The sequence below is a fragment of the Elephas maximus genome, chromosome 8 (genome assembly GCF_024166365.1).
Source record: "Elephas maximus indicus isolate mEleMax1 chromosome 8, mEleMax1 primary haplotype, whole genome shotgun sequence".
NCBI lineage: Eukaryota > Metazoa > Chordata > Mammalia > Proboscidea > Elephantidae > Elephas > Elephas maximus.
This window is the reverse complement of record NC_064826.1, coordinates 5,452,530-5,469,417: the sequence shown is the minus strand read 5'-3', so window position 1 is coordinate 5,469,417 and position 16,888 is coordinate 5,452,530. Positions and strand designations below refer to the sequence as shown.

The window sequence follows — 16,888 nt, the reverse complement described above, 5'->3', positions numbered from 1 at the left end:
CTTTCCCCTGGTTGTTCTGGATGCCCTCCTGTGTCCCAGGTACAAGACCTGCTGATTCCCTCCGGGACAGTGCTTGCCAGTGCACATCCCACCATGAGGACTGGGCACCCTAGCTGCCCCCATGGCACTGCCCCTGCTGCTCCAGCCCAGCCCGGCCCTCCCTGCCCATCACACCTGCCTCCCCCCCAACACCTGCCACCCCCACTGATGCCCACCTCCCCCTCTGATGCCTGCCTCCCCCCCAGACCCCTTCCTTGAGTCTCTGAATGACCCATTTCTGTTTTCAGATACAAGAAGTCCAGCCATGGAACGGGCCTCCGGCTCCTCAGACACCATCATTTTCCGGTGAGTTGCCATCTCTCCCATTGGACACACTGAGACTTTTCACTTAGTTGACGAGGGGTGCAAGACCTCAGCTGGCACATGCCTGTCTCTTCCGGGGATAAGGAGGGCTGGGCACCCACACCAAACTCCAGGGCAGAGAGGCCTCAGGCCCTGGCTCTGCAGCTGAGTCTAGGCTCCTGCTCTCTAAGTCCTTTGGCCTTGATCTCAGTCCCAGTACAGTTCCATGTGGCCTCCAGAGCAGCCAAGGGTGGCCCCAAGGTGGGTGACCCTGATGCCCAACAACATTCCAGAGCTCAGACTTTGTCCCTGGTGACCCCTGGAGGTCCTTGGTGTCAAGTGGCCAGGCAGCACCCAGAACCCCTCTTCCTGCCACAGGGAGAAAAAGCCAAAGGAGGCAATGGGAGGCTTCTCCAGACGCTGCTCAAAGCTCATCAACTCCTGTGAGTACCTTGAACCAGAGCCGCAGCCCCTGGACTCTACCAGCTGGAGGGGGGCTGGGCAGTACATGGGACAAGGGATCCACTGGCTCCATGTCTCTCTGTGCCCCCCTCATTGTCACCCTCGCCCCTGCACCCAGCCCAGCTGCTCTACCAGGAGTGCAGTGAGACCCTCCCCTTCCTCACCCTCACCCCTGCACCCCAGCACAGCTGCTCTACCAGGAGTGCAGTGAGACCCTCCCCTCCCTCACCCTCACCCCTGCATCCCAGCCCAGCTGCTCTACCAGGAGTACAGTGATGACCCTCCCCTGCCCTCCCCTCTCTCGTCCTCACCCCTGCTCCCCAGCCCAGCTGCTCTACCAGGAGTACAGTGACGTGTTCCTCAACAAGGAGATCCAGAGTCAGCAGCGGTTGGACAGCCTGGCTGAGGCCCCTGGGCTTGCGTCACCCCGGCAGCCCCGCAAAGCCCTGGTCCCCTCTGAGTCCTACCTGCAGCGCCTCTCCTCGGCCTCCAGCAGCTCGCTGTGGCAGGAAATCCCTGTGGTGCGCAACAGCACCGTGCTGCTCTCCATGACCCATGAGGACCAGAAGCTCCAGGAGGTACCACCAGCCAGGGCAGGGTCACCCTACCCTCACCGCACTCGGGCGGGCACACCGTGACTAAGTTGTCTCCACACTGACAAGCCTGAACTCTTGTTGGGATGTCCCCTGTCCCTCCTCATTGCCCGTCCTGCTGTTAGTTAGTCTCCTAGAGCTGCCCGAACAAGATGCCATCAACGGGGTGGTTTGTAAGAATAGAAGTTCAGCGTTACACAGTTCTGGAGCCCAGTCAGACCAGTCATTAGTCAACTACTCTGACTCATGGTGATCCCCTGAGTGTCAGAGTGGAACTGTGCTCTGTAGGGTTTCCAATGGCTGATTTCCCAGAAGTAGGTCACCAGGCCTTTCTTCTAAGGCACTCCAACCTTTCGGCTAGTAGCTGAGTACTTAACCATTTGTACCACCGGAGGACTCCTTCTGAACTCTAGAAGTCCGAATTCGGGGTCCCAGCAGGGCCATGGTCTCTCCAAAGTTTCTAGGGGAGGATTCTTCCTTGCTTCTCCCAGCTTCTGGTGGCCCGGGGTGTTCTTGGCTTGTAGATGCTTCTTCACATGGCTGGCTCCCTTCTGTGTTTCTTTCTGTGCTTTTTCTCCTCTTTTGTAGGGACACCACTCAGATGGGATCCACCCTACTCCAGTGTGACCTCACACTGACCCTATTTCCAGGTACCAGGGGTTAGGACATACACAACTTGCTCCATCACAGCTGGGAATCATGCAGAGTGACCGTGCCTCTGGATTCTGTCAGAGGAGTGTGGGATCCACCCATCCTGGCTGCTCAGGGTAGATTAGAATGGCCTTCTTCAACTAGAGCTTCAGGCTCGCTAAGGTTTCCTCTTCAGCCATCCAGGGCTTTCTGTGGGGTACACTGCAGAGCACCCCTGCAGCTGTCCTGCGGTCTGTTGGTCTCCTGGAGACCCCAGAACACCCACCAATCCTTGCCCCCACCTCACTCCCAGTAGCAAGACTGCAGTAGGAGCTGTTTGTCTGGTTGTAAGTTATGACCTTGATGGGCTTTGTGTGGAGAGCTTCTCTTTGCAATCAGCCTGAAGCATGGGGTAGAGCCTCTCCCCAGAAAGACAATATGGTGCAATGGAAAGGAATGAGAGTAATTTTTATGCATCTGGGTTCTGGGGTAAATCCCCCGGGTATGAATCTTACTTGGCTGCTAACCAAGAGGTCAGCAGTTCGAATCCACCAGCCACTCCTTGGAAACCCTATGGGGAAGTTCTACTCTGTCCTATAGGGTCACTATGAGTCGGAATCGACTTGACGGCAATGGATTTTTGTTTTGTTTTCAGTATACAGCTTTGGACAAATTATTTGATCTTTCTAAGCCTCCAGGTCCTCCTCTATAAAATTGGGATGCAAACTGTTACTGGAAGAATCAAAAAAGATAAGTTCCCCCCAAAAAGCCATTTACTATGTTAATTTGAAGGTAGGTGGACCTGGGTTCAAATTCTGGCCTCACCCCTTACTGGTTGTGTAGCCTTAGACAAGTTCTATAATTTCATCACCTCTCAGTTTCCTTGTCTACAAACTGGGGGTATCCATGCCTACATTTCAAGATTGTGGTTTAAATGAAATAGCACACACCTCACTTTTAGCATTTGGTCTGGTATGTAGTCTGATAGTTATGTAGTGCCGTACCTCCCTTCCAGAGCCTGGGAAGATGAACATTTTGACCAGAAGGACTTAGGGATAAATAGTGCTTTTGCCAAGCCAGATAAGACAATCATCAATTTTTAGGGTTCTTAAAGCTCAGACCTACACTTTTAAAGAATGTGAAAAAAAAAAAAATGTGAAAGATACTAGGAAATCACCAACCTGCCCCTTGTCTGTGGTCCCAACAAGGAGATGAGAAGAGCCCAGGCTCCGTGCCAGCCCCGTCCGAGTTCCTGGGGAGGTGGCCTCTACAGCTCTCCCTCTCACACACATTCCTTCAATAAAATAGCACTTCTGGGCTTCAATGTGCTTTCACAGACTGCGTTTCCTGTGACCGTCACAGTACCTTGGAGAGGCGGGGTTACTATGCCTCCATAAAAGGATGAGACACCAGAGTCATGTAGCCTGAGAGTGTGAGAACAATGACCAGATAGACCTGCGCTGCCCTCTTCCATGTTGTGGCGGGAGGGGGGGATCTGGCCATGACCATGGGTATCTGTGCCATTGCCAAGGTGTGTGTCCTCATCCTCCTGTCCATCCACACACCTGCCTTGGGGCAGCAATTCTGGATGGCCAGCAGGACCATCTCAGCTAGAGCAGGTGAGGCCGTGAGCCATTGTGTCCATGCTGGGGCCTCCAGCCAACTTCTCCCGTGCTATGTTCTTCCTATCCAACCAGAACTGCACCATCTTATTTCTCGAATATCCTTCCTTTCATGTCTTCTCAGACCCCAGAATGAACCCACTACGTTCACCCCTGAGCCCGCCCCTCAGCATCCTCTGCGCTGTCAATGACTCCACCATTCCAGTTTTCCAACTCAGAAACCGAGGCCCCAGTGCTCACTCTTTCCCCCTCTCAGCCCGTTTCTAGCCGATGACCAAGTCCTTCCAGATCCACCTCCTATGTGATGATGGCACCATCCCCTCTCCTCCTTGGATGGTCCCAGCCTTCCTCTCTCATCTGGAATCACTACTGTAATTTCATAATGGGCTCTTGCCCCATCTAACCTTTCCTCCACACTGCACTCAGAAATATTTCACAAGAACAAATCTGTTCAGGCTGTCCCGTATGTAAAGGCCTTTTGTGGTTTTTCCATTGCCACACTGTTTTCCATGCATGCCTCGTCTCTCTACCTCTCTACCTTCTCTTGCCACCTGTCACAGGGCACATCTCTGTTTTCTGCCCACATCCCCTTCTCTTGCATCTTTGGGGGCAGGTGCTTGCTCTTCACCCTGCCTCCAGGGCTCTCTCCCTCTCCCCTTACATCAGGTGAACTTCCTCAGGTGTGACTGATCTGTACGAGGGTCTGCTTGCTTCTCCATTCTCCCCTAGACATCACACCACGTCTGGCCTATTCCAGAGGTTCAACGAAGGTTTCTAACATCTTTCTCCTCTCCACCGACCTCCTAGGCTAAGTTTGAGCTGATTGTCTCAGAGGCTTCGTACCTGCGCAGCCTGAATGTGGCTGTGGACCACTTCCAGCTGTCCACCGCACTCCGGGCCACCCTGTCCAACCAGGAACACCAGTGGCTCTTCTCCCGTCTGCAGGACGTGCGTGACGTCAGCACCACGTGAGACACCCCTATCTTAGTCTCTAGGACTGCGACTTTTTAAAGAACAGAAATTTATTTTCTCACAGTTCAGGAGGCTAGATGTCCAAACCAGGGCACTGGGTCTAGAGGAAGGTGATCTTTGCATAGCATCTATCTTCCCCTATTGGCGCTTGCTTCTCTGCATCAAATCTGCTCCTTTTATATGTCAAAAGTCATTAAATTGAGGACACATCCTATGCTGATATGGCCTCACTAACGTAACAACGAAAACCTTATTCCCAAATGGGATCACACCTGCAGGTACAGGGTTACGATTCCAACACGTATTTCTGGGGACATAATTCAATCCGTAAGTCCCTCTTCGCCTGAATTTTACTTACTTAACCTCCCTCACTTCATCTGCAAATCCTGCCACAGTCAGGGCAATACTGAGCCTGCTCCCTATGGACCCCAACTCCTGTGCAGTAGGAAGAGCAGAGGGGAGGGCCTGGGGTGGACAGGTGCGTTAATGGGGCTGTGAGGAAGCCTCCAGGCTAAGGTTCTGGATCTGCCACGGGCACGCACGGCATCAGGATGAGGAGTGGGAAGCAGTGAAGATCAGAAAACCAGGGAGGGTCAAAGGGAGTGGATTATGAGGAACAGCAAGGTGGATCGGGGCCACTTTGGGATGAGCTCCAGGGAACAGCTAGATGCGGAGCTGAGGATGGTCCCAGAGTTCACCAACAGTGAGGAGAAGCAGCCACAGACTCAAGGCAGCAAAGGCAGCACGCCCAGCCTGCCACGTGCCTCATGAGACCTGCTTGGTCCCGTGCAGGTTCCTCTCCGACCTGGAAGAGAACTTCGAGAACAACATCTTCACCTTCCACGTGTGTGATGTGGTCCTGAACCATGCCCCCCACTTCCGCCGGGTCTACTTGCCCTACGTCACCAACCAGACCTACCAGGAGCGCACCTTCCAGAGCCTGCTGTGAGGCCTGCCCTGTCCAGCCACCTGGGCCCTCCTCTACCTCCCACCAAGCCCCTAGCCCCAGCCCAGAGGGTGGTCCCAGAGCACATTGTCTTGTGCCTTCCCTGGGATCTCAGGCCCACCTCCAGATCAGATCAGATCACCAGGGTCTCCTGAAACCTGCTCCTCCCATTCTTTTCTACCCAAACATCCACGGGCCCTCACAGATTCCACTCCCCCCCAGGCCATACAGATCCCTCCTCCCCAGGCCTTACAGAGCCCCCCAAAGCCTTACAGATCTCCCTTCCCCTGGCCTTACAGAGCCCCCCACCAGGCCTTACAGAGCCCCCCTCCACAGGCCTTACAAAACCCCCTGTCAGGCCTTACAGAGCCCCCTCCCCATGGTGCCCCCACCCTCCACCCCTCACCCCGGCTGGTGCCCCTGCAGGAGCAGCAACAGCCACTTCCGGGAGGTCCTGGAGAGGCTGGAGAGCGACCCCGTCTGCCAGCGCCTCTCCCTCAAGTCCTTCCTGATCCTGCCCTTCCAGCGCATCACCCGCCTCAAGCTGCTGCTCCAGGTGCTGCCCCACAGCCCCACTCACACAGCCCTGTCGCCACAGCCACATGCTTCCTTATTCCCCCGACACAGCCCCAGGACTTCCCCACTTCCCCCCCCACAACCGTCTCCCCATGGCCCCCACACACAGCCTCATAGCCACCCATGGTGCTCTACCCTTTCCCCTCAGTCCCATGGCCACCCATGGCCCTCTCCCCTTAGCCCCATGCCCCCCGACGGCCCTCTCTCCACAGCTTCATGGCCCCATAGCCTGCTCCCCATGACCCTCTCCCTACAGCCTCACATCTCCCTACCCAAAGGGGGACTTCAAGAAGCCCATCTTTGGCATCCTACAGCTGAGCAGAGGACTTCCATTCCTGCACCCCTCCTCCACACCCATGTGGATGGGATGTTCACAGGCCCTTCTGCCCACACCCTGCTGGCCTTCCTTTAACACACCCCTGCCCCAATCACGCCTCCTGTTTTCCTTCCCCTTCCCATCTGGCTCCTTTCCACTGTCTGTCATATAGAACATTCTGAAGAGAACACAGCCCGGCTCCTCGGAGGAGGCAGAGGCCACGAAGGCTCACCACGCCCTGGAAGAGGTAGGCATCCACAACCCACTCTGAGCCCAGGATCATCCTCTGTGGGGAGCCCCTCCCCTACCCAGGCCCTGATTCCAGAGAGCGCAGGAATGGGACCCTACTAAACGGGAGGCTCAGCCTCCCCCTGCATCTGCCGAACCTCCAATGGGCACACCCACAGCCTCCCCCGTATCTGCCAAGCCTCCAGTGTGCACACCCAAAGTCTCCCCCATATCCTCCAAACCGCCAGTGTGCATTCCCAGTCTCCCCCGCATCTTCCAGACCTCCAGCATGTACACCCATAGCCTCCCCCTGCATCCTCCTAACCTCCAGCGTGTATACCCACAGCCTCTCCCTGCATCCTGCAAACCTCCAGTGTGCACACCCCAACCTCCCCCTACATTCTCCTAACCTCCAGCGTGCACACCCACAGCTTCCCCCTGCATCCTCCACACCTCCAGCGTGCACACCCACAGCCTCGTCCTATATCCTGCAAACTTCCAGCATGCATACCCACAGCCTCGCCCCGCATCTTCCTAACCTCTAGCGTGTACACCCACAGCCTCCCCCTACATCCTCCACACCTCCAGCATGTACCCCCACAGTCTCCCTGTCCACATCAAGGGACTGTACTCTTACAACAGCAGCCCCCAGATTTACTCTCATTTCCACTCACCCCGGAGCATTCCATCAGGTCATGCCGAGCACGCCAGAGCACTGACTTCATCTTGGCGCTAATCCACTCTCTCCCAGCCTGGTAGAGCAGAGTGTGCTGTCACACTCTATTTCCCAGGGTCAGGAGCAGGGCCAAAGTCCCTAACTCAGTGCCTCCCTCTGTCCTCTCTGGCGCCCCCAGCTGATCAGAGACTGCAACAGCAACGTCCAGAGGATGCGGCGGACCGAGGAGCTCATCTACCTGAGCCAGAAGATAGAGTTTGAGTGCAGAGTGAGTGGTCCCCACCAATCCCGAGACCACCCCATCCCGTGAACACCCCCATCCCGTGAACACCCCCCCATCCTGTGACAACCCCCATGGCTCCACGAACACTGACCTGTCAGCTCAAACTTCCCACCTCTTTCCGGGGCTCTGTCTATCCCTGGGGTACCCAAATTCCCTCATCCGTCTCCATGGTATATTGTTAAGTGTACACCTCTGGTATAAAGTGGGAGGAAACAGACCTGAAGAGGCATTTGCTTATGTTCATCAAGAAACTCAGGGCAGGTGTGTGAGAAAAGACTGAACAGGGTTGACCCAGAGGACAGGTTCATCCGGGAAGTGAGTAGATGAAGGAGAACTTTTCAGTGGAAGTCTTTTCAAAAATGTATTTTTGGCTTTTGAACAATTCCCTCTTTCTCAAGTCTCTGTCTCATCAAACAAAGCAACATAAAATTGAATCCAAACCTACCATCCAAACACAAATCTAGGGTAGACATTCCACATTCCAATTCCAACTCTGGGCAGATAGTGAAAATCCTGTATCCACACACGAATTGCATTCCAATAGCTCATCTTTCCCCACACTCCAGCTCCCCACAGACCCCACCTGGTTCTCCATGTTCTCACCCCACATCTAATTCCATCTGCCCCCCTCATTGAACAGGCGCCAGGATGGCCCGTAATCTTTGAATTTCTAAGGTACTCATCACACTGTTCCATTCTTGTCCCCTCACTCTTCTGTCAGGCTCCTGGGCTGAGCTTGCTCATGTAACCACTGTCCCGGGAGGAACCACAGGCACCTCCCATATGCCTAACATGTGGACATGGGGCCACACACAGTGGACAGTGGGGGAGAGAGGGTTAGAGAGGAGCAGAGTCTGGGGGCTTTCTGACCAGCAGGGAAGTGTGGAAGGCAGCATGATCAGGGTGGGATTTAATTTATGAGGTCAGGTTTGGGCATGGTAAGGAAGGAGGGGCCATTTGTGACAAGCCCTCTCTCACCCCCACCTACAGATATTCCCACTGATCTCGCAGTCCCGCTGGCTGGTCAAGAGTGGGGAGTTGACAGCCTTGGAGTTCAGTGTGTCCCCAGGGCTGCGGAGGAAGCTGAACACGCGCCCTATCCACCTGCATCTCTTCAACGACTGCCTGCTGCTATCCCGGCCTCGAGAGTCAGTGAGGGGAGGGCACTGGCCCAGAAGGGGTAGGGTGGGGCAGGAGAGGAGGACCAGAGGATCCCTCCCAATGGCTCCACCCATGGGTCCAGTCATGGCCTAGAGGAGGGAAAGCCCAACAGGAGATGGAGTACCCCAGGTTATGTCATGGGGTCCCACAGCAGGACTGGCTCTGTGTTGTAGACACAGGGCAAGATGCAGCAAATTAGTGTATCACATCCCAGATGGATATTTTTGAGACTTCTTTGGGCTCAGTCCACTAGCCTGGAGGTACTTACCCAACTCTAGGTTCTGCCCCTCACATCCTAAACCAAAAACCAAACCAAGTGTTGTCAAGACGACTCAGACTTAGGGCAACCCATGTGTCAGAGGAGAACTATGCTCCACAGAGTTTTCAACAAGTGGTTTTTCAGAAATAGATCACCGGACTTTTCTTCCAAGTCCATCTCTGGGTGGACTCAAGCTGTAACCTCTTGATTAGCAGCCGAGTATGTTAACTGTTTACACAATGCAGGGACTCCTGGGCTCTAAGGGCCTTAAAAAGTATATAGTGGTTCTGTCCCTTGAGCTCTTTGAGGTGTGAAGTATCCATTGCACTGGACATATGGTTTGCCAAACTGTTGGTAAGCTATCTGGGGTTCTGGAGCCACTACATTAGGACCAAGGTCAGAACCAGCTGTGGTTTGCATGGGAATTTGTAGGCTGCAGATGCTAAGACCAAGGATTTTGGATCTAAGTTTTTGAGAGCTGATGGAGAACGGGGACCCAGGGACCTGGTTAAAAAGCCCTGTATTTGCAGGGGCAGCCGATTCATGGTGTTTGACCACGCCCCCTTCTCTGCTGTCCGTGGGGAGAAGTGTGAGATGAAGCTGCACGGTGCTCACAAGAACCTCTTCCGGCTCTTCCTGAGGCACAACACCCAGGGCACCCAGGCCGAGTTCCTCTTCCGCACGGAGACTCAGTGAGATGGGGCTGGGCATGGGAGTCAGGGCAGAGGGTCCAGAGACCAGCTGTGGCATGGCTGGTCCACCCCACTGGGACACCATAGAAAAACTAGACCCAAGACCAGGCATGGCATGGCTGGCCCATCCTCACTAGGGGCATCATAGAAAGACGAGACCCAACCCCAAGCATAGCACTAGCTAGCCCACCCTGCTAGAGGCACCTTAGAAGAACTAGACCCAAGACCAGGCACAGCATGGCTGGCCACCCTCAAGGGGGAGTACTGTAGAGGGATCAGACCCAAGACCAGGCATAGCATGGCTGGCCACCCCCACAGGGAGCACTGTAGAGGGACCAGACCCAAGCTCCTAGAGCTAATAGACAGCTTGCAGGAGGCTAGGGGTAGAGAGGATACAAAGAAGTCTCTACCAACAAGGCTTAGCATCCATTCACTGAAGAGGGGCATGACCTGTGAGATCCGGCAAGGAGACAGAGCTGTAGGGAGTGAGCAGAGGACTGGAGTGTGTGGGTGGTTGTGAGCAGTACCCCCATGTACAGCCTGAGACCCCTCAGAGCCAAGGCTGGTGGGCCTAGGTGTGAATGAGGTGGGCGCTTGGGGCTTTAGTGTTCCCTGTGCCCACCTCCCAACCCAGCTGGCTTTCAAGCACAAGTTCTTAATGGTGAGAACTTTGAGAACTATGATTTGCTCATCTTTCTGTAGTAATAAAAAATATCACATGGGGTTGTCATGAGTTGAAATTGACTCAACAACAACTAACAACAATCTATAAAATCTAGTGTACACTAAACACTGCCCACAATGAAGAACATCAGCTATGATTGTTGATAAGAAAGATATAAGAGTTTCTTCTTTAGAAAGTTTGATGTAATATCTAAGAGTCTGAGGATCCTCATGTTGCAACCCTGTTCAATTCTGTCCTTCAGAAGATGCTTCAGGGTGGGCTTGATGGCACCTGTACTCACTAAGGGAACAGGGGGGCTTGGCAGGTGTTTGTTTACAAATTACATGTTACGTCAGGCAGTCAGACAGACTCATGCCCCTGGTGTGGACTCTGAGCAGCGTCTTTCTGGGACAGTATAAGTGTAAGCTATCAATTACCCAGGTGGGTTTGGAAGCAGAGGCCAAGAAAATGTGAAAGCCTTCAGAAAATTGCAAGATTAGGCTGGGGATTACATCACGTGACTTTAAAAAGACAAATAGTAGACCTCTCTCCCCGATCTAATTAAGATTGCAGAGTAATTTTCTTCTCTGGGATATTTGATTGGAGATGGGCAGTGGGGTGTAATCAAGAATTATGCAAAGTAATTATTGTTAGGTGCTGTCGAGTCAGTTCCAACTCATAGCGACCCATGTACAACAGAACAAAACACTGCCCAGTCCTGCATCATGCTCACAATCACTACACCTGAGTCCATTGTGGCAGGCACTGTGTCAATCCATCTCAGTGAGGGTCTTCCTCTTTTTTGCTGACCCTCTACTTTACCAAGCATGATGCAAAGTAATGAAATCTAAGTGGAGATGAACTTTTCTGGTCACACAGTTTCCCCTAATGGAAAAGCTACTTGTACGTACTTGGCAGTTAATTCCATGCCCCCATCTGAAAGTCAGCGCGAGGAACCATTAGGAGGAGAAGGCTGGGAAGAAAAAGAAGGGAGAGAACACGTTACCTCAGAGTCCAAGTGACTGAAGGGGCACTGAGCTTTTGTTCAAACTAGTAAACCAGTTGCTGTTAAGTCAACTTTGACTCACGGTGACCTTGTGTGTGTGTCAGAGTAGAACTGAGCTCCATAGGGTTTTCAGTGGCTGATTTTTCAGAAGCAGATTGCCAGTCTTTTTTTCCATGATGCCTCAGAGTAGGCTCAAACCTCCAACCTTTTGGTTAACAGTTGAACGCATTAACCATCTGCACCACCCTGGGACTCCGAGTTTCTGTTTAGGGTGACTGAAGACATTTGGAAATGGATACTGGTGATGGTTGTACAGCACAGTGATTGTAATTAACATCACTGAATTGTACTTCTTTTTTAAACGCAAGTGCAAAATTATGCTTAAAAAAAAATAGGGACTTGCAGCCAATATGGCACCATAGACAGAAGCACCATGCCGTCCCTCCATAGCAAAGACCTGAAAAATTAAGCAAAACAGACAAACGTCATTCCTGGAACCCAAGGTGTCAAATGAAGAGATAAAGAACTCAGCCAAACACCGAATGGAATAAGAATCTGACAGGGCTGAGAGCGAAGAGAGATACTTGCCGAGGTTCCTTATCAGCTAACGCAGCCCGGATTGGCCATCTTGGACTCCTGCCGGAGGTCAGCTGACAAGGAGTACGAGGAAGCAGCTTCATGGAGCGCCCAGCAGGAGACAGAGCAACTGGTAACCAGCGATACATGCTTTCCCACCCCCCGTCCTCTCCCTGCTGCCCTACCTCCGAGCTTCCTGACTGGCTATGGTGGCTCAGCTGACCAGGAAGTGTAGTGTCCACACCACTTGGATTCGCCCCACCCACAGTGCAGATTGGTGGACAGTGGGTATGGGAAAGCAACGTCACGAAGTTCCCAGTGGGAGACAGAGCACCCAGTAATGAGCAATATACGCTTTCCTAACCCCCACCCTTCTTACCCTCTCCCTTAGGCCTCCTGTGCATCCTGCCGGCCACAGTCTCTTGGCCAGGAGGCAACTGCTTCCCCCCTGGGCATCTTGGATTTGCCCCATCCGCACCGGCTGGCTTCCTGAGCTGGTGTAGCTTCTTTCCGTCTCTTCCATGCCTCCCCCCACCTCCACCTCCTTTCTCTCAAACACTTGGCTCTGAGTGCCATCTTTGCTTCTTTTTGAAAGGCTGTGAAGCCCTGCTCGACTGGAAATCCACTTCCCCAGCCCGCAATACCACTCTGGTGGAATCCCTGGGGCTTTTCATTTTGCTTGTTTTGTTTTGTTTAGCTTTGTTCTGTTTTGTTTTGTTTGTTTGTTTTCTTTCTCTTTTTGCACTTGGGAGCCCCTTCTAGCCAGGCCACACTGCATGCCCTAGGAGCCATTACCCCAATCTGCGCAGCCATGTAGGTGGAATCCCTGGGGGCATTTCTTTTTCTTCTTCTTTCTCTCTTTTTCTCTTCCTGTCTTTCTTCATGTCTCAGCTCTCATCTGTCTGTACTTGCCTTCTTTTCCAGTCTTCTGAGTACCTGGTGCTGTGTGACATCTATACCTCCTGTAGCCAGGCTATACTGTGCAATCTGGAAGACTTCCCAGGTCTTTGCGGCTGCACTGATGGGATCCCGGGGAGCTTTTCTTTTCTACTTTTCCAAATTTTTATCTAGTTTTTCTCTCTCTCTTTTTTCCTTTTTGCTTCTTTCCATTTCTCAGATTTTCATCTCTCCACTCCAATGGCAAGCTCCTTTTGCACTCTATTATTTATTTATTTTTGGGTGTGTGTATGTGTGTGTGTTTTTGGCTTTTGTTTCTTTCTCCTCTTTCTCATACCCATACTAGCTCCATACATCACAATCTCCCCCCTCTTTCCTGCCTACCTGCACTGTGTGCTGAACATCACACCTCTGAGTAGCACAGGCATGTCCTAGCAGAACCTGCGCAGCACTGATTCCTGGTCCACCCTGTCAGCCGTAGTATGTGCCACAAACAACCCATCCCACCCCCTCCCATTCAGCTGGACCTGCTCTGCTGCACCATAGCTGTGACTGGCACCGCCCATTGGACAAGGAGGTGAAAAGTATCACGATTACAGACAAGCAAACAACAAAGAACGCATAGCCCACCTGCTCAGACATAACCAAATGAAACAAAAAGCCAGGATGAAACAAACAAATCTACAATCAAGAAATGAAGAAAATAAGTACTGAATGTCCCAAAGACAGCAGACGGTATCAAAACAAACAAAAAAAAAAAGAAGAGAATGGTTCCAGTAGGCATCCAAAATAAAACACCAGATGACTTTCCAGTAGAAGAAAAGGCAGCAGAGCTACATAACAGGGAATTCAAATCTCTAATATTCAGAGCCAGCCAAGAGTTGAAGCAAAAAGCAGACAAAAATAAGGAAAAATAGTCAAATTTATGGAAAAGGCAGACAAATTCATGGAAAATACAGACAAAAAAAGGAAGAATTCAGGAAAATAATACAGGAACAAAATGCCAAAATAAATTCACAACTAGAAATCATACAAAAAGAATAATTAGAAATCCAAAAGATAAGCAACAAAATTTTAGAAATGGACAGTGTCATAGAAGGACTGAGGAGCAGGTTTGAAATGATAGAAGACAGGGTTAGTGAAATTGAAGACAAACACTTGGATACAATTCTGTTTGAGGAAAAATCAGAAAAAAAGGATGAAGAAAAATGAGGAAACCCTGAGAATAATGTGTGATGCAATCAAAAGCAAAAATTTATGAGTGATTGGAGTTCCAGAACAGAGAGAGAAAACAGAAACACAGAGAGGATCATCGAAGAATTGCTGACAGAAACTTCCCTAATATAAATGATGTAAAACTCCCATCCAAGAAGCTCAATGAACTGCATATAGGATATACCCCAAAAGAAAACACCGAGGCATATCATAATCACACTTGCTAAAACCAAAGAAAAAATCCTGTGAGCAGCTCGAGAAAAACAAAAAGTCACATAAACAGTAGCAACATAAGACTAAGCTCTGATTATTCAGCAGAAGCCATGCAGGCAAGAAGACAATGGGATGATATATACAAAACCTTGAAGAAAAACATTGCCAGCCACGAATAATATATCCTGCAAAACGTTCTTTTAAATATGATGGTGCAATTAGGACATTTTCAGATAAACAGAAATGAAGGGAATATGTAAAAACTAAACCAAACCTACAAGAATTATTAAAGGGAATCCTTCAGTCTGAGAACAAACATCAGACTACAGCCTGAATCTAGGATGGGAGATACCAAAGTAGGAAATGAACTCTCAAGGACTACCCAAAACCAAAAGAATTGCAACAGGGAACCAGAGAGGCTAATCTGCAAATGACAACAACGTGAGAACAATAAAAGAGGGAATAAACAGTAGAGGTATAGAAGTTTCTAATGAAGAGGAAGGCAAGGTGATACCAAGTAATAATAAACCGGTTCAAACCTGGGAAGATAAGGGTAAATTTCAAGGTAACCACAAAGAAAGTTAACAAACCTACTCATCAAAAAAAAAAGAAAAAGAAAACATGAAGTCTCAATAAAAACAAAATCTACAAAAACAAAAGAAATGAGAAAGAAATCCACAAACAAATGGAACTCAGCACAGTAGATTAAGAGGAACAAAGAAAACCTTAACACCACAAAAAAAGCACTACAAAATGACAGCAATAAACAGACCTATCAATAATTACACTGGATGTAAATGGCCTAAATGCACCCATAAAGAGACATAGAGTGACAAAATGGATAAAAAAACGGGATCCATCAATATGCTGTCTACAAGAGACACACCTTTGAAACAAAGATGTAAATTTATTAAAAATCTAAGGATGGGAAAAAATATATATATCAAGCAAATAACTACCAAAAAAAGAGCAGGAGTGGCAATACTAATCTCAGAGAAAATAGACTTTAAAACAAAATGCACTATAAAAGACAAAGAAGGGTGCTATATAATGATTAAAGGGACAATCCATCAGAAGACTGAACCATAATAAACATCTACGCACCCAATGACAGGGCTCTAAAATGCATAAACTCTAACAGCACTGAAAAGAGAAATTGACAGTTCCACAATAATAGTAGGAGACTTCAACACACCACTCTTAGTAAAGGACAGAACACCTAGAAAGAAACTCAGTGAAGATATAAAAAACCAAAAAAACAAACCCACTCCGTTGAGTCGATTGCCGACTCATAGCGACCCTATAGGACAGAGTAGAACTGCCCCATAGAGTTTCCAAGGCGCACCTCGTGGATTTGAGCTGCTGACCTCTTGGTTAGCAGCTGTAGCACTAAACCGCTTCGCCACCAGGGTTTCCCAGCGAAGATACAGAAGAGCTAAAGAGCACAATTGGCCAACTTGACCGCGTAGACGTATATAGAACACTCCACCCAATAGCTGCAAACTACACATTCTTTTCCAATGCACATGGAATGTTCTCCAGAATAGACCACATCTTAGGCCACAGAGCAACCCTCAACAAAATCCAAAACACTGAGATAATACGAAGTACCATCTCTGACCACAATGCCATCAAAGCAGAAATTAACAGCAGGAAAAGTAAGAAAAAAAAAAATCAGCTACATGGAAACTGAATAAACACCCTGCTTAAAAACCCCTGGGTAATAGAAGAAATTAGATATGGAATCAAAAATTCCTACAATCAAATGAGAATGAAAACACATCATACCAAAACCTTTGGGACACAGCAAAGGCAATCCTCAGAGGTCAATTTTTTTTTTTAATTTTTGTTGTACTTTAAGTGAAAGTTCACGAATCAAGTCAGTCTCTCATACAAAACCTTATGTACACTTCGCTACATACTCCTGGTTGCTCTCCCCCTAACGAGACAGCACATTCCTTCTCTCTACCCTGTATTTCCATGTCCACTCAGCCAGCTTCTGTCCCACTTGGCCTTCACATCTCCCCTCCAGACAGAAGCTGCCCACATAGTCTCATGTGTCTACTTGATCCGAGAAGCTCACTCCTCACTAGTATCATTTTCTGTCTTATAATCCTGTCCCATCCCTATCTGAAGAATTGGCTTTGGGAATGGTTCCTGTCTTGGGCTAACAGAAGGCCTGGGGGCCATGACCTCTGGGGTCCTACTAGTCTCAGTCAGACCACTAAGTCTGGTCTTTTTACGAGAATTTAAGGTCTGCATTCCACTGCTCTCCTGCTCCTTCAGGGATTCTCCGTTGTGTTCCCTGTCAGGGCAGTCATCGGTTGTAGCCAGGCACCACATAGTTCTTCTGATCTCAGGCTAATGTAGTCTCTGATTTATGTGGCCCATTCTGACTCTTGGGCTCATACTTACTTACCTTGTGTCTTTGGTGTTCTTCATTCTCCTTTGCTCCATGTGGGTTGAGACCAATTGATGCATCTTAGATGGCTGCTTGCTAGCGTTTAAGATCCCAGATGCCACTCTCCAAAATGGGATGCAGAATGTTTTCTTCATACA

At 50.1% G+C, this 16,888-nt stretch overlaps 1 protein-coding gene across 1 annotated transcript in view; it reads left to right on the top strand.

The window, feature by feature from the left end:
• ARHGEF5 (Rho guanine nucleotide exchange factor 5) overlaps positions 1–16,888 on the top strand; it is a 44,760-nt gene that overhangs the window by 13,068 nt on the left and 14,804 nt on the right. The window contains exons 3-12 of the mRNA XM_049893987.1: positions 288–345; positions 721–785; positions 1,129–1,382; positions 4,457–4,617; positions 5,414–5,566; positions 5,994–6,123; positions 6,632–6,706; positions 7,542–7,631; positions 8,637–8,794; positions 9,597–9,758. Of these exons, the coding sequence (XP_049749944.1) occupies positions 288–345; positions 721–785; positions 1,129–1,382; positions 4,457–4,617; positions 5,414–5,566; positions 5,994–6,123; positions 6,632–6,706; positions 7,542–7,631; positions 8,637–8,794; positions 9,597–9,758 (1,306 nt within the window). The remainder of the gene's footprint in view (positions 1–287; positions 346–720; positions 786–1,128; positions 1,383–4,456; positions 4,618–5,413; positions 5,567–5,993; positions 6,124–6,631; positions 6,707–7,541; positions 7,632–8,636; positions 8,795–9,596; positions 9,759–16,888) is intronic.